Raw genomic sequence first — 23,948 nt, forward strand, 5'->3', positions numbered from 1 at the left:
CACACCAAATCCATCTGTCCACTTGTGTGCTGGTTATCCAGTGAAGCGTCCATGACAGGGAGCTACAGGGGATTTGCCCTGGTAACACTTCCAACACCTCCATGTCTGGTTCACCTACTGAAACCAAAAGCATGCAGACCTGATGAGACAGGTTCAACGCCTTAAAGGAAAAGTTCACTCAAAAATGAAAATTCAGTCATAATCTACTGTACTCACCCCCATGCGGAAATCCCCTAGATAATAGAAGTGGATGGTGACCAATTTTCAAACTTAAATACAAGAAACAAACAGAAAACGGGGGGGAAAGACATCATTCACACCCTGTTTTTAGCTGAAAGCTTCACTGAAGCCGTAGAAAGAAGGAAGGCTGCAACAAGAGGAGTGGCAGTGTGGCACAGCTCAGCATTATGGAAGCATTTTTTTGTCTGTTGTTGTTCTGTACGTTTGAAAGTTGGTCACCATACACTTCAATTCTTTAGGAGATTTTTTGCAACTGTGTTTTGCTGTGAAACTCCACGGCATTGGGGTGAGTATATGATGATAGAATTTTCATTTTTGGGTGAACCTATCCTTTAAGAGGTGTGTGTGTGTGTGGGGGGGGGGGGGAAGGGAGAGAGAGAGAGAGAGAGAGATATTGTAGAGATAGAGAGAGCGAGATAGAGAGAAAGAGAGAGAGCATGGTGGTGCATGTAGGTGTAAGCACGCACAGGGAGTGTGTGCACTGTGTGTGGATTCTGAATCAGCAGGGAACTCGCAGGTCGATCTAGATTATTGGGATTGCGAACACCAACACAACTGCAACAGAGGTCAATGTGAGCTGAGCACTGAGCAGAGCTGTGGTTCAGGTGCTGAGTTTGAGTACTATGATGAAAGGTTTTCATCAATATTACCGCTGTACTTGATTCATCACCAAAGATCATCTGGAGCTCTCTTGTTTAGAAATCCAGAAGTTCATCCTCATGGCAAATTAGACTTTTCTTTTGACTAAAGAAATAGTCAGTGCTTTCAACTCTCTGGGCCTAATTGTTTTCGGTCACGATCCCTGTTAGGAGAGACCAAACTTCTCTAGCTGGTGTCAGCATGTTATCTTATAAAATAATAAGAAATAAATAACTTTCTGTCAGCAGTTATTGGATTCTTCTGGCTCTTGTGGACACTTATACTGGCTTAGGAGGTAGGGCATCTTTGATGAAAGATAGTCCCCATCAACACCCCCCAGCCCACCCGTGCGCGTGCACACACACACGTTCACACACACACGTTCACACACACACACACACACACACACACACACACGTTCACACACACACACACACACACACACACACACACACACACACACACACACACTCTATGCTTTGTGTACCAGAGCAGGATCACATAAGTATGCATGACTGCAAGTATGCAAATACAGTATTTTTTCATAATTCCTAAGTTCTTGCCCACTTAGGTGCCCAATGGGTGGGTGTGATCCAGAACCTACCAGACACAGGGGACAGTAAACCAGGATGGGGGAAACCTGTAGTCTCACACCTGAGATGCAGCCCTACAGATACTATTCACCTTATGTTCAGACGCGGGGGTGGGCCAAATTCTTCCGGGTCGTGTTAACACTTCCTGCCGTCACGGCGCGAAATATGAAAGAATGTCAGGAAGAAGATTGTTTTTGTAGCAGACAGTGCAGGGGGTAAAATAAAGAACGTAGCCTACTACTTTGAGCTCGGTACAAAGCAAGCAAGCGAGTATCCACTGTTAGCCAGGTCAGATAACGTTATCGTCGACAACGACGAGCACTTTCTTGTAAAACATACCTGGACTCCAACAAAGAAAGCTTCAGATAGTTTTCTCTCCTCCAAGCGCTCGAGCCACTTACGTCTATAAGACCCGCAGACGTTAACGTAATTGCCTGGAATGCGAGACTTAACGAGCCAGTTACATGGCGTTGCATTCTTAGACATTGTCGTTTGGTTTTATTTGGTATGTTACATACAATTGGCTAAATTATTAGTTAAGTCAGAGTTAGATGATATTGGAGCAGCCAGCCATTTTCCTTTTCTTTAGCCCAAAGTCGTCACACGACCACACAACCGGGTCAAATGGGCGTGGCTACATAAGGTGAATAGGACAACAAGGGGCATGGTCATCCTACCACTCCAGGTAGGATGACCACACCTATATAAACCAGCTGACAGGACACGTGACATCACAGCAACATCACGTGATGCTTCTGAGGAAGACTGCAGTCGAAACATGTCAAGGTATGAAAAGAAAATAGCTAGTCTGTTTATAAGAACATTTAAATATCCTACCATACACTATCAGTAGTACTACCCTGATGTGGTAAAACCCCGGCCACCTGGTACTGCATTGGGTTTAAGACAAACGCAAGTACTTTCTCATACCATTTCATCCAGGTCTGGCCTGCACATTGGTGTGTACAACTCAGTATGTTTCTCAATCAGACACAACCTTTGGCCCTCTGGCATATTTAAGTCGTATGCATTTCTTTATGAGTCTTTTTAATGAAAGCCCTGTTCTGTGGAGACTTGAGAGAGAGGGGGCGACGCGACATGGAGGGAAAACACACAAGAGAAAAGCAGAGATGAGAGGAGGTGAGGAGACAAAGGGAGACGCTGGAAGAGGTGAGAAAGTGGAAGGAGGGGAGAGGAGATGAGACGAGGAGATAACGAGGACATGAGAGGGCAGGAGAAGGCAAGGCGAGGAGAGAAGAGATGAGGAGCGAGGGGAGGCGAAGGGGAGGACAAAGTATTGGAGTGGAGCGGTGTATAACCATCAATTGTCCCTGGCCTGTGGCAGCCTACAAAGCCCTCTAATCCTGAACAGACTCTCCCTCGCCTTTAATGATGCTGAGGGACCGGAAGGAAGAAAGAACCCGGTCAAACTTCACATCGCTGGGCTTGCCTGATTCTCTCATGTTAGGTGCGGCTGTAACGGTTCACCGATAATGCGTGCTTGGGCTCTGTGACAGGGCTCCGCTTCTTTACTTGGCTAGAGGCTTTGTCCGTGGGTGTTTCAGTGCCAACGTATTTTCCTTCTGTGCATAATTCAACCCACTTGTTAGTCAGCATAATCGCATGCGTGTCCAGGAAAAGCATACAGTGCACGCACGCACGCTATCCTCCGGAGACCGGCAGCAGAGGCAGGGCCAGCTAGAAGCAGCGTTGAGGAGGAGCAGAGGCAGCAGCTTAGATCTGCTACTGTTGGGCAGCTAGGGCATCCGTCGAGGCTAACCGTATGGAAATACAGTCAAGAGCAGTAAAGTCAAGTCAAGCTTTTGACTCGTACTGTAAATCATGAAATACAGTCAAGTCAAGCTTTTGAGTTTTGACTCGTAAATCATGCAGCCAAAACAAAGGGCAGTAAATAATTTAGTCAAAACAGAGGCCAATCGTTTAGTCAGAACAGAGGTCAGTGCATCATTGTCTATTTAACCTTTCAACAGTGCGTCCAGCCGTCCACCCACAGTGTTTTCCCCTCACTTCTTTAATGAAAATATAAGATGTACTGTACAGTTAGTACACTCAGATCGCCACAATATCAAAACCTTGACTTTGGCAGTGATCCAACCAAAGGATTACGGTTTTGATATAGGATGCCAGCATACCTGCATAAGCTAAATAGCAAGACCTAACCCTTCAAACTGTTTAAAATGCAATAATAAAATTAGTTGAGTCAACTTTGGTTTACTTTTTTCTCCAATTGTCAATTGATACTTCTTTTACTGTAACTAGAAATACTGCATCACGGTTGTATGCCTCCGCCAACAAGTCAAGTTGCAGTCTACAGTACATCCATGTCTGTCCAGGTCCAGACTCAAACAAGCACAAATACCTCAAAGCCCACGGCACAGTGGTGTGACCATTCAGACTTATGGCACTTTAGGTCATGTTTAGGGGTACCTCACCAACATGGCTAATCATTTTCAACATGGAAAATGGTCCTACCCCTGAAACAAACACATCCCCCTAGCCATTCCCCCAACCAACCCCTGGAATCCAGACTCCCTACTAGGGCTGCACAATATATCGTTTCAGCATCGTCATCGCAATGTGCACATGCGCAATAGTCACATCGCAGAGCGTGCAATGTCAAGTAAGGTAAATTAACTCATAACATACAGTAATGCACGCCCTCTCTGTGACGTTCTAAGCTCTTTTCCTACTAACTATAGTGCTTTTACTCACTTAGGATCCTGCAACTCACCCTGTCTGTGGCTAAAAACACACTCACTTCCTACTACGTCAACCGCGCACGTTACCCACTAGGCCACCTTCTTAAACAGGCATGGCTTGATAGACCTATTTAAGACTTTTGGTGAAAATTCCTGTTTTTTTTCATATCGCAATATATATCGCAGAATAAAAAATTATTGCAATGTCAGTTTTTTCCAATATCGTGCAGCCCTACTCCCTACGACCTTCCTATCACTAGCTACAGCCCAATTTCCCTAGCCACGCCCCCTTCATTGACCCCCATACACCTTTTGACCACCCACATCCCCCTAGCCACTCCCTCTACCCACCAACCGAACCCTGACTCTCTATCTCTATGACTTTCCTATCTCTAGCCATAGCCCTTTTCTCTTTATTTAAATCTTTATTTTATATTTCTGATTTGTCATTCATATTTCATAATAGACTACGTTGTAATATTCAAGAAATTAAAAAAGCTTTCTTCCAATTACATAAAGAAAAATGGAGTATAGAAATATGGAATAAGCCTAAATTAAGAACTTATTGTCTTATAAAAAATATTTATGAAGTAGAAAAATATGTTGAACAAAATCTATCCAAAACACAAAGATCTCTCTGTGCCCAGCTACGCTCAGGTACCTTGCCTCTTGCCATAGAGACAGGTAGGTTTACCGGTGTACCTGAGGAACAGAGACTTTGCCTGTTCTGTGATCTAGAACAGATTGAAAATGAGATTCATTTTATGTTCTTCTGTCCTCTGTATGATGAATTTAGACATGTGCTTTTCGAGAAAATGAGCTGGCTATATAATGATTTTTTTTATTTGGATGATTATAAAAAATTGGAATTATGTTTTAGAAAGGGAGCATTCCATGCAGCCAATTTCATTTCTAAAGCCTGGGAAAAGAGAAAAAATATGCTGTATATTTGATTTGAGTTTTATAATGTGTACGTTTGTGTATATGTATCCAGTGTGGATATGTTTATATATGCATACACATTGTGTGTGTGTATATGTATGCATACATACTGTATGTTTATGTCAAGTTGTTTACACACCTTGCAAGATTGTTGTCTTTAGTGTCTTATAAGCCCATGCGGGCTGGGCACCCTGTGTGCACGACACTTGAATAAAAATATCTATCTATCTATCTTCTCTAGTCCCGCGCCTTTCCCTAACCACGCCACCTCCCACCACCCACATCCCCCAGCCACTCGAATCCCGACCCTCTACGACCTTCCTATCCCAGGATATGGCCCCTTTTACCTAGCTCCGCCCGCCCCTTCCTTGATGGAACGGACGGACATGAGGTCACAATGACCTTGAACTTTGACCACCAAAATCTACTCAGTTCATCCTTGAGTTCAAGTGGATGTTTGAGCCAAATTTGAAGAAATTCCCTCAAGGCATTCCTGAGATATCGCGTTAACGAGCATCGGACGGACGGACGGACGTACGGACAAACAACCTGAAAAGATAATGCCTCCGACCACGACTATGGCCAGCAGAGGCATAAGAAGAGGGAAGGAAACTACAACACCGCTGTCAGTACAGCACCACATGAAAACCATCAAGAGAATGATTTTCAGGTCAAATGTGATCTTGAACTGTGTATAAATATATATATATATATATATATATATATATATATATATATATATATATATATATATATATATTTCCAGGGACTACACTGTGGAAATGAAGCTGGAGATGTATACTCAGACTTATCTAAAATCCACCACCAGGCTTGTCATTTAATTCAACATTTCCCAAATGGATGTTCAATTAACCTCATGTAAAATGTGATAACTGCTCCAAATCATCTTGGGATTCTCCTAACAAGCTGTAGCCATCTGCCATCATTAAAGCTAAAAAAATAAAAAAGTCTCTCTTTGTGGTGGTTAAGTGTGACTACATTCGAAGGACGGACAGCGAGGCAGAAATCGTGCTATAAAATGAGCCCAATAAAAGCCGAGCCCGGGTCACTGTGAACAAGCAGCAAATACAGACATCCAACACCATGCCATGAGATGGAGAGAAGCCACAGGAGGAGAGCAGGCCATAAGATATGCTGGGGATTGAGAGAGAGAGAGAGAGCCATTACCTAAAGACTTTAAGGGGCAAGAGAGGGGACCACTAATTATCTATAATGACGGCGGGCCTGTTAATTGGTGGAGAGTGAGCAGTGGAGAGTGAGCAGTGGAGAATGAGCAGTGGAGGGTGAGCAGTGGAGGGTGAGCAGTGGAGAGTGAGCAGTGGAGGGTGAGCAGTGGAGGGTGAGCAGTGGAGGGTGAGAAGTGGAGGGTGAGAAGTGGAGGGTGAGAAGTGGAGGGTGAGCAGTGGAGAGTGAGCAGTGGAGGGTGAGCAGTGGAGAGTGAGCAGTGGAGAGTGAGCAGTGGAGAGTGAGCAGTGGAGGGTGAGCAGTGGAGAGTGAGCAGTGGAGGGTGAGAAGTGGAGGGTGAGCAGTGGAGGGTGAGCAGTGGAGGGTGAGAAGTGGAGGGTGAGAAGTGGAGGGTGAGCAGTGGAGAGTGAGCAGTGGAGGGTGAGCAGTGGAGAGTGAGCAGTGGAGAGTGAGCAGTGGAGAGTGAGCAGTGGAGAGTGAGCAGTGGAGGGTGAGCAGTGGAGAGTGAGCAGTGGAGGGTGAGCAGTGGAGAGTGAGCAGTGGAGAGTGAGCAGTGGAGGATGAGCAGTGGAGAGTGAGCAGTGGAGGGTGAGCAGTGGAGAGTGAGCAGTGGAGAGTGAGCAGTGGAGGGTGAGCAGTGGAGGGTGAGCAGTGGAGAGTGAGCAGTGGAGAGTGAGCAGTGGAGGGTGAGCAGTGGAGAGTGAGCAGTGGAGGGTGAGCAGTGGAGGGTGAGCAGTGGAGAGTGAGCAGTGGAGGGTGAGCAGTGGAGAGTGAGCAGTGGAGGGTGAGCAGTGGAGAGTGAGCAGTGGAGAGTGAGCAGTGGAGGGTGAGCAGTGGAGGGTGAGCAGTGGAGAGTGAGCAGTGGAGGGTGAGCAGTGGAGAGTGAGCAGTGGAGAGTGAGCAGTGGAGGGTGAGCAGTGGAGGGTGAGCAGTGGAGAGTGAGCAGTGGAGAGTGAGCAGTGGAGGGTGAGCAGTGGAGGGTGAGCAGTGGAGAGTGAGCAGTGGAGGGTGAGCAGTGGAGAGTGAGCAGTGGAGAGTGAGCAGTGGAGGGTGAGCAGTGGAAGTCCCAGCATTGGAAAGCAATCAGGGCCGACGGGGTGGGCGACAGTGGGAGTGATTGACGTGGAGGTTAAAACTAACGGGTGGCCGCTGCCTGAACCGCTGTGTCCCGATGATCTGACATATAGAATTCCTATGCTGCAATTTAGCTCGACTAATGAGAGCGAGGATGTGAAGATAATATATTACAATCTGTAGAGTGGATAATTGGAATGACTCACTCTTCAATTGGAGCCACTTTAGGAACAGAAGAGACTGGGTAGCCTAATAATTTAAACTGCTCTCGAGAGGACTAACCCTAACCCATGAATTCACTGTCGTCAATAAGGAATAAAAAGCCGATAACATCATTAGTTTAGGGTTTAATTAGTAGGGTTTTTGTGTGTGGTTGTCTTCCGTCACCATAGGAACAGAAAACAGGTTAAAGAGCATTCCATGTCAAAAAGCTTTGTAGTGTTCAGCAGAGAGAGGAAGTGCATGGAGAGAAGTGCAAAGTTTTCCTTTGTAGTGGTGCAGCAAAAGTGAGCGTGGAGTACAAAGAGATCCTGGCTTTTGGGAGGCATACGAATGACAAAACCTTTCTCCGGCTTCAGGTAGGGGGAAAAAAAAACATTTTGAAAAAAGTAGTGAAGAAGTGCAGATTAGACAGCTGACGGAGAACTGACTGATTTGTAGACCTGAAGGTTATTCTTCACAACAGAACAAAGTCAGACTGAATAGCTTTGACGAGAGGTCAAACCTACTGTATGCTACGAGTGTGATGACCTGACAGGGCAAGTGTTTAACCCATTGATACCTGATGCAGCATTTGCGTGTATATACCTCATTTGTGTGCGTATCCCTTTAAGACCGCGTCTTAAAGGGATACACACACAAATGCTGCATCAGGTATCAATGGGTTAAGATGGATACGTTCATCAGACACCCTCATGTACATCCGTATTGTCACAGTAGCACTGGTATTGGCACATTTGATTGCCAGACAAGCTTGGACACTGGCCAACCAGTTCAGCAGACATTCTGTGTACAAAGGAGATCCGTCTAAAATGGTTATCACAAATATATCATGATGACATTATTATGATCATGATTATTAATCACGATTTTTTTGTCTTGATGATGTGACAAATACAATTAGTTTACTGCACTTATTACTTACTTATTTACTGCAACTTCTAGCAACACCCTGACCACGTTCACCTATAGCGGACATAAAAAAAAGGCTAAATCAAATGTTACAGTATTGGCAATATGCCAGTTTTGCAGCATCCTCAATCCCTTTGTGTGAAGGAAAGCCACCAACAGTTTCATTGACAACATCGTTGCAGCGTTTTGGAGAGACACTGTAACAATTGCCAATTCAATATTACAGCCAAATGGTTCGAGCCGTTTTAGGGAGGCGACACTAGAGACCACTGGACTCCCGATGCACACGGAGAGTTTTGACTGAGCCCCGTGTGTAAAAGGAGGAGGACGATGTTCCTGTCAGGGCGGAAGGATCCTCGCAGTCAGCGGAGTCGCTCCAATGACTAGCAAAGAGCCAAAGTATTCACTATTCAGGGATAGAGAAAGTGACATCGCAAGAGCTCTCCGTGTTTAAATTCAGAAATCCAGGCACTGGATTACTCCCAATTTGCACCATTGTGCCTCAGCACTCTGACAGGTCAGTGGCTCCACTTTGCAAAGCTGGAAACGTGTCTGATTGGATGGCAGCAGGAGGAGCAACAGCGTTACATTTTCACGCTTCGCTAAAGAACAAGCCAATGAGAAGGTGGGTGGATAAGTCAATGAGAAGGTGGGTGGATAAGTCAATGAGAAGGTGGGTGGTGTATCTTTAATATCTGTACCCTGCACTGAGTCACATCCTGGCTTCCTGTGTCGCACCTTCCTGCTCTGCATCCTTTCCAGCAGCAAGATCATGCCAACATGCATGCGTGTACACACAAACACAAACACACACACACACACACACACACACACACACACACACACACACACACACACACAGGATGTAATAATAATAGTCAAACAGTGGCTATTAGTCCCTAAGCAGACTGGACAGTGAAACACGATGAGTGCAGCAATTGAGAGGTGACTCATTGTGGAGAGAGCATCAACGCACAGGAACGATTCATTACACACAACACTACACACACACACACACACACACACACACACACACACACACACACACACACACACACACTTTACTGACAGGCTGCGTTTACAAGGACAGACACCCTCATAGATTCTGAGAAATGGGTCTCTCTTCTTTGGTTGGAAAAGGAAAATCACAATTCTATGCTTGCCTGGAGCAGAAACTGGTTTTATCAATACAGAAATTATGCAATCAATAGACGTTAGAACAAATTTGCTGAATAAATACTCTTGGAGGCTTGACAAGTGGTTCAGTTTAACTGTGCAACAATTTGAAAGTGGTTCTGGACAACCTGAAGATATCTGTCCACCACGACCTGCCAGAGATCTGCCCTACCTGCTGTCGCCCACATGGAATGTACAAGTCTCAACTCTGCTTGGTCATTGGCCATTAGATGGTGCACTGGAACATTGCCAAATAGATTTCTTTGTTTTCAGATTTCTTTGGGTGAAAGTATTAAATAAGGCCAGCAAATAGCAATCCATTTTTGCATAACTGGATTTTTTGGCAAACCGGGAAGTCTATTTATTCCCCTGAAGCCCACTGATGGAAACCCACCTACTACAACCACCTTTATTTATTTTTTTAAGATTTCAAAGTTAAAGTTCGCTTGATGGTTAATCTAATCAAAGCAAGTAAAAAGGAGTTTTGCATTTTAGTACTGTTAAAAGTTTCCTCACAAGTGGAATTCTAAAGAAAGATCGACCGAAGAAGAGAGGGATACAGAGAGACAGACATGATGGAGGAAATTCTTTTCACACAGCAAGTGCACAAAGTAGCAGCAGCAGCAGCAGCAGCACAGAGTCAGAGGAAGCAGACAAATTAATAAGGGATATATCCCAAGTCGGCTGGCATGGTGCTGCCGTATCAATCTTTAATGTCCCTCATCCACTGACACTTTCATCACTGCTCATTCTCCACATCACATGCAAAGAGCAGTCGTGGTGCGCGTGCACTCTCTCTCTCTCCCACTCTGTGTCATTGTCTCTTACCCACGCCCAAGCACACCCATGCACACAAGCACACATGCATTTTGGGGGGATAAACATTAATTTATAATAAGGAGATATTATCACTTTCTGTGCCACTTTTGTGAGCCTGACATGACTCACTCACGCATGCACACACACACACACAGCCAACATTCACTTGACACTGTCACACATTTCAATTTGGTAAAAATTGAGTCATAAGAAGTATGTCTATCTATGACACAGAATTAAATTTAATATATATACAATAAATAAATAGTGACAATATTAGAAGTAGGCTACATCTTTTAAACCTCATAGCACCTATCTCCTTTTGGACCAGAACTTAGATTTATGGCGCTTTCTTTCAAAATGATTTTTCTTGTGTTTTCTTTGGATGCATGACAGTACACAACTGCCATAGTGTGTGTGGGAGTCCAGGTGAGAACTGTGTTCTATCTGCCAGGCAAGGTGAGGGTAGAGTGGGAAGTTGCTGGAAGTTTATCAGTCTAACTGAAGCCCATCTAGTTGCTGTATAAATTGCATGACATTAGCCCATGTCTTGTGGACGTTCTGAAAGGCACCATTAACAGCATATCTGATCTTTTCTAGTTTGAGATTGGACAAGATATCCTCCCTGATAAGGCACTTACTCTCCTTCTCTTCTGACTAGATCATTGCTTGTGTTGTATTAAAATCTCATACGAATAGCATCTGTCACACAGGTAATTGTAAATCTTTTAAGACAGTAGTATCAACTACAGGTCCCCAGAGGAGGCCGTATTGGTGGGTAAGCCATTCATTTAACATCTTTGGAGGTCTTTGTGCATTCATTTACCAACCTGCATTTCACACACAGCTACTGACCAGGACAAGTACTCCACAAAACATCTAACCTCACCCCAAATAAGCGTTCTTCTCTTCATCTCGATAGGGATCATATGAAAGAGAATAGAGGAGCGTCGCAGCTACTAACAGCTAACCAAGGCACATACCACAATAAAGGCTCTGGTTTAGAATGAGAGATTTATTCTCTCGCCCTGGGAGCGAGGATCAATAAAACACATTAGTACTTTTGTCGTATGAGGACCTACTCATAAACCCCAGGCCCAATTTGCGTCCCAGCCCCAAAGTTGATCCAAAATAAAAAGTTCCTTAAACACTGAAATAAGACTACAAAAGACAAAGAAGGTGAAGTGTATTGGGACAAATGGATAGTAGTGTATTGCAAGCAAATTGAGAAATTGGGTGGCAACTAATCCCTTTTTCTTAACGGTCTGTTCAAAATTAAATTTCTATTTATTTTTCACGTTACCGATTTTTGTTTATAACCGTGTTAAAGTAATAGAAATAAAGCATAGAAAGCACTGAACCACAGGGAACTAATGCATTCCCCTAACTGCTCATAAACTAGACTAGGTATGAAGAATGCTTACACTGCAGTCCCCTTGACATCACGATAATCTAGAGTTAATCCCCTCCTAACCAGATCCACTAACACTAGACGACTTGATGTCTCCAAACTGTCTTCTAGTGGGATATTTATGAGGTGATCAGCAGCAGTGAGGGAACGGATCGATATCCTCTCTCTCTCTCTTTCCCCTTCATTCTTGGTCTTTCTCTCCCGCCCTCCTCCTCTCCCATAAGGATATCAGAGCCCTGACCTGTAGCCTTCCTTATAAGCACATTGTTTATAGATCTATTGGCGCATAGGGATATCAGAGGCCGGACGTGTAGCCTTCCTCATAGGGCACATTGTTTATAGATCTATTGGTGCCACGTCCATAATTCTTCCTGTATGCTAATGGTTTTCTCTGTGGCTCCCTCTGCACTAAGTGCAGGAGGAGGGAGGGAGGGAAGGAGGGGGAGAGGGAGGTAGATTATCAAGACACTTTCTGCATCATGTTATTCACTCCGTATAGCTTAGCCGCAACTTGGTTGTCAATTGAATTCGACTTGAATTCAACTGATTTAGCAGCAGTTAGGGCTCCTCAAATGGAATCATGTAGTGGGTGTTGAGTCATTGTGTTGCAATTGAGGAGAGGCAGCATTTGTGCAGTATTCACACTGCAGCCAGGCAAGGATGAACACTGAACCCAGAGAGTGGAGTTTCATCCAAAATCAAACTAAAATTATAAGCCATAAAATGTCTATAGTGTATTAATTGATCTCTATATCTCCCTTTCATATTCATTGGCATTTTCAAGATCAGTATGAATTTGTTATCATTCTCTGCCATTGTTTGAGTGTTTTTTTTTCTTTTTCTGCTGGATTGTGATTGCCGTTGGGCTGATCACTGATGTGAAGTTATTGTTTCTTGAGTTGTGTTAATATAAAATGTAAATACGTAGCTTCCTTTGCACAGTCAAACCCAAGTTTCTGAAGCAATCATATTAGCCGACTTAACGCTCTCTCCAATTCAACTGATGTTCATGGCATGACATTTGGCACAAGTAAAAGCTGTGGTGTCACTGAAGCACGGTAACAGGTACACTAGCAGCATGGGGCCTCCCGAGCCTCACACTACACGTGCAAATTGTTCACCCCTACCTCTGTCTCCCACTGGCTCATTTGGGTGTTGCCACGGCGATGAGAGAAACCCTCAAAGCCAATCAGTGGCAAAGTGTTTGAGCTGCAGCACATTGATAAATAATACAGAGATCGGGGAGTGGACAGCAGGGATTCACAGGCTGCAGCCAAGCAGCACAGAGAGAGAGAGAGAGAGAGAGAGAGAGAGAGAGAGAGAGAGAGAGAGAGAGAGAGAGAGAGAGAGAGAGAGACACAGGCAGGCAGACAAAAAGAGATGTTTGAAATTACGATTACACTCGCCAGCCAGGGAGCAAGCAAAAACCTGTTTATCAGCTGATACAGTACATGCTCACTGAGTTAGTTCCCACTGCAATGCCTTTTGAAAAGATAATTGTCAAGAAGACAAGCACGTTGCTCGTTGTTTTCATCTCAATAACTACCAAACATCTAAAAAGTATAAAGGGGAGAATCTCTGCATACTAACCCCTCAAACACATAACACAGCCCAGAGAGAGAGAGAGAGAGAGAGAGAGAGAGAGAGATAGCGAGGAGAGAAAACGAGCAAGAACTAGTGAGCCTTGAAAGAGAATAGGGGAGCAGACAGAGCAGGCAGAAATCAGAGAGAAGCTGAAGGTTAAGTAATAGTGTTAACAGTGACAGTGAACACTGGCAAGACTCTGCAACAAAGATGGCTGACGTAAATACGATGGTGGCGGGGAAGGCGCTGCTACACATGAAGGAGCAATAATGAGATAAACAAGTAGAAAGGTGTTGGAGAAAGACAGAGGAATTTGAGTGTATGTATGCATAAGAATCTGTACAGCGGTTCCCAACCTTTTCTCACTCATGGCCCACTTGAAAATCTCAAAAATGTTGGTGGCGTAAACAGTACAGAGGCTTTTTATTTTAATGATAAAGGAGCTGTCCATCAGCACCACGCATAAACCCAACGATGGATCAGGGAGGCAGTAGAGATCCGGAAACGCGCCCACGGGACTGTCAACCCGGGATGAGGGCGCTGACATGTTGTCTCATACCTGGGATACAGTCCTCCATAAACTATCAGCCAACAGGGGCCATGGTCATCCTACCAATCCAGGTGGGATGGGTTACGTCACAGTAACATCACGTGATGCTTCTGAGGAAGCAGGAAGTCAGCAGTCGAAACATGTCAGGTATGACAAACAAACCTACTAACCTAAGCTACCTCTTGTTTATAAGAACATTTAAATAATAATAACTACTTTTCTTTCATAATGTATTGCAAATGATTTGGCGGTCCACTTGCAATACCTTTGCGGCCCACAGGTAGGGAATGGCTGTGTTAGTGCATGTTTCCTGCTTGGCTACAGTTACGTTTACATAGGGCATTTTAACCCATTGATACCTGATGCAGCATTTGTGTGTGTATCCCTTTAAGACCGCGAACCACGGTTTGCGGTCTTAAAGGGATACGCACACAAATGAGGGATATACACAAATGCTGCATCAGGTATCAATAGGTTAAGAGAAAATGATGTCATTGAGTGACCTTGCGACTAGGCAGCAGAATTCGCGAGATCATGAGCCAACGACACAGACAAATCAGCCCCATTGCCAGCGGTCGGGTGTCACTTTCACTCAGGGTCTTTATCAGTGACAGGCAGCTAGCATGCTACGCTAACTCTACACCAGAGGGACCACACGCAGACTCAACCGAAAACAGAATTTGTTGAACTATACAATGTGTGGACCCAAGAAATGTGACTTAAAACTTGTTTAGTACATAAATCACAATTACAAAGCCAAGCGCAGAGGCAAGTTATACCGAGTCAGCTTTAAAAAAGCTTTATATTGTGTGAGTTTTCAAGGCAACATGAGCTGAGTTACAAAGCGACTATATTTGATATACAATAACACTCGAGGGGACTGATCGGTTATAATGACGTTGGTTTCGGCTCAGATGTGTGCTAACTCGGCAATTATGTCATGCTACTGTTTCAACCTACGTTGCTCCCAAAAGGTCAAACACACAATGCATTGAAAACCAATTGTGTGGCTTCTGGTAGGCGTACCTAGGCTGTATGTGGTAGAATGAGCTAAATGGAGCTAGCTAGACCCCTGGGGGGCAGATCCACCGCCTGAAATAGCCCATGCACAGTTGGATCGGTCTGTGTGCGGTAATTTGCATCTACTGGATGAGCTGTCAGCTCCAAGCCAGCAAGCAGCACAATGCTTTCGTTTACATCATCCTTTCTGACTCTAGTCTAAGAAAAGAAACCCACAGCCAAGTAAGACTGGCACAGAGACAGAGAGGTCAAGACAGGATGGACACAGGAGAGGCTTGATTGAAAAAGTGAAAACCAACTTGGCTGCGGAGTGGAAAATGGTGCTGAAGAAAGGTCGGCGGGGGATGGAGAGAGAGAGAGAGGAAGAGTGTTGATAGAAAAATTGAGTGGGCTGCAGCCAAGACAGTGTTTGTCTTTCACTGTGCTTTACGGCCACAAGGGTTAATTTGAGAGTACAGGAGCAAACGCAGTCGGTGAAACTCTGCGGGTAGCCGAGCTGTTCTCAACACACTGCTTTCAACTAGCAGCACCGCGGCCGGCTTTCACCAAAATGTGTCACATGCTTTTGGCATTAACGCCTTGTGTTGATCGACTGCGCCCATCCGAGCGGAGCTGATCATTATGCAGTTCATCATCAACATGTTGACGAGGCAGCTAAGTTAAGTAGCAGCGGCCTCCTCGCGGAGTGCATTGTCAACAGTTTATGTAAGGTGTGTTGGCGGACGCTGCTCTGCTGTGTGGTGCTGTGAATCCCCAGGCTGGGAAAAAGAACAGCTTTCTCAGCCTCCCACACCTCCTACTCCTCCACTCCTCCTACCACCATTTGCTGCTGACCCGCTGGGTCGCCCGAGCCCAGGCCCACACTCCTTCAGCTGCCGTCTCTGCTGACCCGCTGGGTCACCCGAGCCCAGGCCCACACTCCTTCAGCTGCCGTCTCTGCTGACCCGCTGGGTCACCCGAGCCCAGGCCCACGCTCCTTCAGCTGCTGTCTCTGCTGACCCGCTGGGTCACTCGAGCCCAGGCCCACACTCCTTCAGCTGCTGTCTCTGCTGACCCGCTGGGTCGCCCGAGCCCAGGCCCACACTCCTTCAGCTGCTGTCTCTGCTGACCCGCTGGGTCACCCGAGCCCAGGCCCACACTCCTTCAGCTGCTGTCTCTGCTGACCCGCTGGGTCACCCGAGCCCAGGCCCACACTCCTTCAGCTGCCGTCTCTCTGTGGATGTCTGTCGTCCTCTTCTTACCTCATTCTTCACTTTGGTACTTTCTTTCCAAACTTCTTCTTTTTTTCCAGTGGCCATGCAGGTGGCCAGCAAACAGGTTACAAGATAATATGCATTCAAATTAGGGCTGGGTGATATAGCCCAAATATATGTCGATATAAAATATTTAATATGAGTCCATATAGATCATTATTGATTATGTTTAATGTGGGGATGCACGATATTTCAGCAATCATATCGGTATAGGCCGATATTAGTAATTTTTTAACATATCGGCATCGGTCCGATGTTACAATGTTAATATCGGTTATCGGTATCAGCCAAAATGTTCACATTGAGAGGAAACAATGAGGTAAATCTATGATTTATGGGCTTTTCCCATTGTTTGGAAATAAAGAAATGTATTACTTTTTCAAATTCACAGTGTTTACATGTGTTTTTCAGTATGTCATTTTTTAAATGATCATAGAATGTGTTTTTATACAGATCATATCGAAGAGAAGTGGGATCCGGTCTGTAAGGACACGCGGCCTGACAAACGGTGGACCTTTTGACGCGCTGCCAGGAGTTGAGAGGCTAGCGACGTACGCAAGCTCCATTATCAAGGGACATGATAGGTTGAAACTAGAGTGAAACTATCAAACATTTTATCAAACTATTTCCTTATTGTCTATCGCCGATATATATTGCTGCTGTTTTATCGCCCAGCCCTAATTCAAATGCTTCCGAGCAACTGGATGTTTCCATGTGAGTAAATCAACAACGTTATTTTCGGAGTAAATCCACACACCGAGTTACTTCCTTGTTTGCCTGTAAAGAGTGCTTCCGCTGTACACAACAACGCATGTGCTGTATGTCGCTTTTTTTTTCCTTTTCTTTTACTCGTTTTTTTATGTATTATTTTAATAGCGTTTTTTTAACCGTTCAAAATAGATTTTCAAATCAACTCACTGGGTACTCTTGCATCAAAGCCCTGGCTGCCCTGTGCAGCACTGCATTAGCTGGCTTTCACCTCTCCTCATACTGTACACCAGCTTTGACCCTTCACCTCTGTGGATCTCCTCACACTGTACACCAGCTTTGACCCTTCACCTCTGTGGATCTCCTCACACTGTACACCAGCTTTGCCTTTCTTTTGATCTTCCTCCCACTGCTCTCTAAAATCCTCCCTGCTCACCCTCTTCCTGTCCTTCAAAGGCTATGTTCAAGTAGGCAGCTAAAATATGATTCGTTCATTCACATATCCAACATATCCACCTTATCTAAAGTCTGAACAGCAAAACAAAAACAAAAACAAAACTCTGGGATCAGATTCTTTCAGATCATATTTAAACCACATTTGTACGTGGTTTGAAATACAATTCAAATCAGATATCAGTCGTCATGATCAGATTTCGAGTGTGTGTGGGGGGGGGGGGGGGGGGGTTTCGCTACCCTCCACGGGACACGTGTTGTGTTTGATGTCACGTTACAACGAGAGCAGAGAACAGCAAACATGGAGGACGGCTAGATCCATATATCCCTCGCTGAACTGTGATGCCTGTGATGAGAGCAGTACCAAATATACCACCCACCTTTATCGACTTGTGCGACAACTGCGTTCTGAACTGCAGATTGAAAATGCCATCATAAAAATAGTAAAAAAAAACAGGACAACGTCCTGCACTCGAGGCTACGTTGAAGCATGTTTCTCACTTAAGCTAGGTTGAAACCTAGCATATGGCTGGACGGTGTATGGGTGTGCTATGGCTAGGGATGTCAATTTTCGGTTAATTTCACTTTCGATTAACCGACGCTAATAATCGATTAACCTATCGGTTAATTCATAATTTTTTAATATTAAAAAAAAAAAATGTTTTTTTTTTTTTTTTTTGTCTATTTACTCAATGAACTCATGCCCAAACAAAGCGTGTCTATTTAGATGCTGAAATGTTAATGCTTTTTGTGTTAGAATTTCTAACACAAAAAGCATTAACAAGCATTAACAAAAAGCATCAACATTTCAACACAAATTATTTTTGTGTTAGAATTTCTAACACAAAAAGCATTAACATTTCAGCATCTAAATAGACACGCCTTGTTTGGGCATGAGCTCATTGAGTAAATAGACCAAAAAAAAAAAAAAATTTTTTTTTTTTTTTTAATATTAACTGATAGACCGACAGCAATAACCGAACAACGACGTTAGCGACGGTTAATCGATTAACGGTTAACCGTTGACATCCCTAGCTATGGCCGACCAATGGTGTAACTTGTGGCATGTTGGGCATGAGAGTAAATGGTAAAATGGTAAATGGCCTGCATTTATACAGTATAGCGCTTTTATCCAAAGCGCTTTACAATCAGTAGGTACATTCACCCATTCATACACCGATGGCGGCAGGCTACCACGCAGGGTGCTGGCACACCATCAGGAGCAATTTGGGGTTCAGTATATTGCCCAAGGACACTTCGACATGCAAAGTGGAGGAGGCGGGAATCGAACCTCTTTTATCCAAAGCGATTAGTGGACAACCCGCTCTACCTCCTGAGCTACAGCTCAGAGCGGCTGAGTGAGAGGGTTGACTCGTCCTCCTCACCTCTGTGCTCAGAGGGAATATTTCACCGGACTCTGTGACCCGCAGAGATTTAAATCTGCCAGACGGATTTTAACTGTAAAAGACCGGCAATTACCGGATAACGGAAACCCTGCTGCTGTCTAAGCCCAGTGAAAGTCCCTCCCTCATTCCCGGCTCTGTCAGTCCCAGTGGTGTGTGAGCACGTTTAGGAGCAGAACTCAGACTTTTCTTTGCCAGCATCTTCACGGCTTAATCCAGCAACATTCACCACTGGCTCCTTCTGTCAATCTCTACTCATTTACTCTCCAACCTCACCACCTAAAGCCCTCTCTTCCTTTACAATGTAGATGTAAAGTTTACATCTTCAGTCTCCTTCAGTCCCCCCCCCCCGCATGCGCTCCCTGTCTTCTTGCAGTGAGAGTGTAGTTGGGTTTCCATCCAAAGGTATGCGAAAATAATGGGCGTTTCCATCTGCTGCTATTAAGCGAATTATAAAGCTGTCAATTACCTCATGTTGCTGCTATTATGCAAATTATAGAGCTGTCAATCACCTCGTGTTTGAGGCTGTCTGAGCTGCTAGACGTGATACAGCTCTATTAAACACATCTAACGTTATTCATTTAAAGTTTCTTGATGATCTTGATGAAGTAGACAAAGGTACCATAACGCCATTTCTGGATTACCAGGTGCGACTCGGCAAGCATAACGTTATAATCCACGGAGCAGATAGTATGTGAATACAATTTCATTCAATTCTAGAAGTGAGTCGCCTTAAAGTTAATATCCCAGTCTTCTGTTTACCACGGCGGGTATTGTGCTGCGTAGCCTATTTACCATTATTTACCGTGTGTGTAGCCTTATTGTGTAGGCTACACAGCATGTCATGTTTTGCAGTGATCAAGGCAAACTGTGTGGTTTTTGAACGGAATATCGCTTAATCGGTTTCCACTGCACGTATCGTATTTTCCTTTTATCGATACACCCGACTCTTTTTTTTATTCGCAAATTGACATTTTGCATAAAAACAAGTGGATGGAAACCCAACTTCTGTTTAGGAGTGATGGGTGAGGGCTCGCCTGTCCATCTGCTCAGGCCTTGAGGCTCCGTCTCTTGGAGGCCCGTGGGGCTGCTGGAGGAGCACAGCAGACAGACTGAGGAGCCTCTGGGAAAACAGAAAGCCTACTCACAACAAGCCGCCGCTGCTGTCATTGACACACACTCTCTCTCTCTCTCTCTCTCTCACACACACACACACACACACACACACACACACACACACACACACACACACACACACATCACAGACACACACCCCTTACAGCTGAGTTTCCAAGCGCACATGATGACTCTGAAAAACTATGAATGATTGTGAAGAACACACAGGTGTGACATTGCCACAGTATTAGAAGTGACCAGGTGAACACTGGGCACGTCCAAACAAACCCAATGACCCCTTTCAACTTTCAAACCAGTGTTAAAATGCAAAAACACACACAGGTAAAGTGGCATTACTCCCACACGTCACGGCTGTCCATATGCAACCTACGTACAGTATATCTGTCTGCATTTTCATTAATGCAGCAAAATAAACGAAGCACTATGAACCTGATGTGGGCTTACATCAGCACATGTCCATCATGCACTGTAATTGGCGGTCAGGTAGCCCACGAACACAGAGTGAATATTGAAGAACTGCGTTTGTCGCATTGATGAAAGCAGAAAACAGCGTCTTACGGTACCGATGATGCATAATAGAAAACATTAGAAACAAGAAGATGTCCTCAGTAGAGCACAGACCTCCGCCATGTTTGACAACCAGCTTTTGGTGATATGCCATGCCATGCCCGGCCAACACCCCGCCCCCTTTTGGCCAATCGCAATCGCCATGAAAAGTGAATCAGTTGTTGGCCCATAGCCAACCTTATACCAAGTTCTGTGCAAATCCATAGAGCGGAGCAGGGATGCGATATTTTTGTAGGTTAACCCAGAAGTCGTGCACTTCCTGGTTCCCTCAGCGGGAAGTCAATGGGATTTTGATTGAATTTCTGAAATAAGGTCTGTGGTTAACAAAAGTTTATGAAACAGCAAATGTTGTGTTCAGCAAGATCATCTTCACAAATGAGGACCACTTTTATGATTTTTGAAGCGTTTTCTGAAAATCGCCATTTAAAAAAAATCCCATTTACGCTTGATATCTCACCTTAAATGCATAAAAAAGGGCAGTTTTTGGAGTGTGACCATTCCAGTTTTCATGATTTTTTTTGAAACATTAAAGAGTACCATGTAAATCCTATTTGATCCCAGTGTGTTTGCAATGTGCAGCAGCGTGAGTGAATATAGTCATTGTAACAATATAATGTATAAGAGCACACAGGAGGGGAGGTTGACATGGACTCACTCACCCTGGGTTGCCAGTTTTCATATTGTTTCTGCAGGTTGGCCCCAATGGTCTCCAGGGCTTTCTGCGGGCTCATCGACAGAGGATCTGGCAAGCAAACACAAAGGCAATGTAAACACACCCAGATCACAGGGCACACAGCGACAGCGCTCCTAGCATAGCAAAACCATAGACACTCAATATAGAGCTGACAAAGCAGCCACACATATGACATATATCGTCCACCAGCTTTACATTACATTTCTATTTTAGGCATTTATCTGGCACGCTTATCCAGGGCAACTTAAAATTGATTATGTAATAAACAAAAAAACAATCCAAGTAAAAGTCCCTATAACCCATATACATCTTAACATCAGTCAACAAGGTATCAGAGCCGTGACACTGGCCCTGGATACAGAAATAACCTAATAGCTGAGTTAAGAAAAAACAATGCAATGCAGCCATCCTCAAAGCAAATTCCTCTCCTTCATAGCCAGTTTCATATGAAATCATGCGCAGGGTTATAGGGAAAATAGTATCAGCACCTCCGGGTGAAATATTGATGAGAGAAAATCAATATGGCATAAAGAATAGCAGAATATAGATTGAGGGGGATCACATTCTGCTCAGCAGGCAGAGAATAACACATTTGCCAGATTGCAGGAGATGTTCATAACAACAACAAAGCTAAGGTCTGTTTGAGGAGCTACATGTGAACAGCACCATTTGAAAAACACCCCCTTCAACAAAATGATGACTTTCTTTTCATTCTCTTGGAAAACATATTTTAGTTAGAGATTCATTTTGTGATCAAACACTTCATGCAGTATGTAACTATGGTCAAATAAGTCGCCTACCATGTTTAAATTAAATATTATTATTACGGCCATCCTATTACATTGTACAAACAAATTGTGTGTGTATTAGTAACTGTTTATGGAGAGGACGTTTTCACACACACACACACACACACACACACACACACACACACACACGCACGCACGCAGTGGCCACTGAATAGGAGATGTAGGCCATTCTACCAGCATTTGGCTGGAGTGTGAGTAATAATTTAAACACCTTGGTACATCGGAGTACATCTCCCTCCCTTGCTTCTAAGTTCTAACCCGAAAAAATCGCCCCCAAATAACTTCTCAAACAGGTCTGCACGGTGTCAGCAGCATCCTCAGAAGCCACTGCAAAAAGTAGCAGAGAACTTTTGAGAACTGTGCTCTCACTTGAGTGTTCTTTCCTCACTCATAAGAGCCAAGTCTCAACGGACCTCAACGATGCTTTTGAGGTTCCTGCTCAAATAGGGACGCTTCCATTGTTGACGTTTTATGTGGTGTCGTCTGGTTCTGGTGGGGCAGATAGCTTCATCTCTAGCTTTATATCTCTGGCTTTATGCATGAAGATCCCTTGGGACCACCCAGAACATCCCTAAATGCTGAGAAATAAGAGCAAGGGGAGTTGTTGCACAGCGTGCCACTGCTGAAAATCTACTGTGGTACCTGGTTTGAGAAACAGTACTATACTAGAATATTCCAGAACCAGCGTTTCACACCATGTTTACTATTTGCATCTGCCATAATATTCACACTCATAAAAGTAGATTCCTGTCAAAATGTGTTGCCTTATACAGTATTTTACCCTATTATCATAATATCCCTATTATCATAACTTAACACCATTTGTTTTTTGTCCCATGCTTGTTCGAACAAAGAGGAAGCTGTGCATCAGCACAATACAGTATGTCCCAAGTCGAGATGCACCGATCGATCGGCAGCTGACCGGAATCGCCCGGTTTTCAGCTGATCAGCCATTGACCGGTGACCGGCCGTTCAGTCTCATATATCCGATTCCCAAAATATGCCCAAAATAATATGATCCGAGAATGCAGTCAGTGCAATGCAAGGACCTGTACTGAAATGTGTACAGTACACACTGTAAAGTCCTCAGGCACAAATCAACGCTGAAATTCACTCTCCTTTAAAGAATCTACCTTCTCATGGACTGCTCTTTGTTCTTTGTCCTAGTGTGTGCACGGTGTGTATTCATGTTAGCGTATTGACTGTGTGTGTGTGTGTGTGTGTGTGTGTGTTCGTGTTCGTGTGTGTGTGTGTGTTTGTGTGTGTGTACTACTGTAATGGCAAATTATTGATCAAGTGTGTATTGATTGATTAATTATTAAGTATGACAATTCTAAGGTGTATTTTGTGAACTGTGTTCTTCAGTCATTGCAGAAGATTGCTGTGCAGAGTTTTCCTGTGAGAACCTGTGTCTTGTTGTGACTATAGACTGGATTTGTTCAACATCAGATTAGCTACATGGCTGAATGGAAACTTACTAGGCTGAATGGAACTTTTAGACAGTAGTGGAAAATCACTGCCCTCCACGCTGGGGGGCGGGCATCGATAGTTTCAGTATATGATGTGAAGTAAACAATAATGCGGGGCTCTTGCATTGACAACGTGGTCAGGAAGAGACCTCTCTGAAGAGATGTTATTGTGGAATAAAAACCTCCTAGAACACTTGAAACGGATATTTCATTATTGATCAATCGGCAGGACATTGCAGTGGATTTTTCCTCCACAACTTGGGGGCTCGTCACGGGATCTCACGACTGGGATGCGGACCTCTGGCATGTCGACTGGTGATAACCTCCTGTCAAAGTTGGACCTGAAAGCT

The 23,948-nt window shown here is 44.4% G+C and overlaps 1 protein-coding gene across 1 annotated transcript in view; it reads right to left on the reverse strand.

The window, feature by feature from the left end:
* The window catches only part of rptor (regulatory associated protein of MTOR, complex 1), a 225,792-nt gene that overhangs the window by 168,643 nt on the left and 33,201 nt on the right, over window positions 1-23,948 (reverse strand). The window contains exon 4 of the mRNA XM_083656294.1: window positions 21,286-21,368. Within this exon, the coding sequence (XP_083512420.1) occupies window positions 21,286-21,368 (83 nt within the window). The remainder of the gene's footprint in view (window positions 1-21,285; window positions 21,369-23,948) is intronic.

This window comes from Poromitra crassiceps (genome assembly GCF_964638095.1).
Source record: "Poromitra crassiceps genome assembly, chromosome: 19".
Lineage (NCBI taxonomy): Eukaryota > Metazoa > Chordata > Actinopteri > Beryciformes > Melamphaidae > Poromitra > Poromitra crassiceps.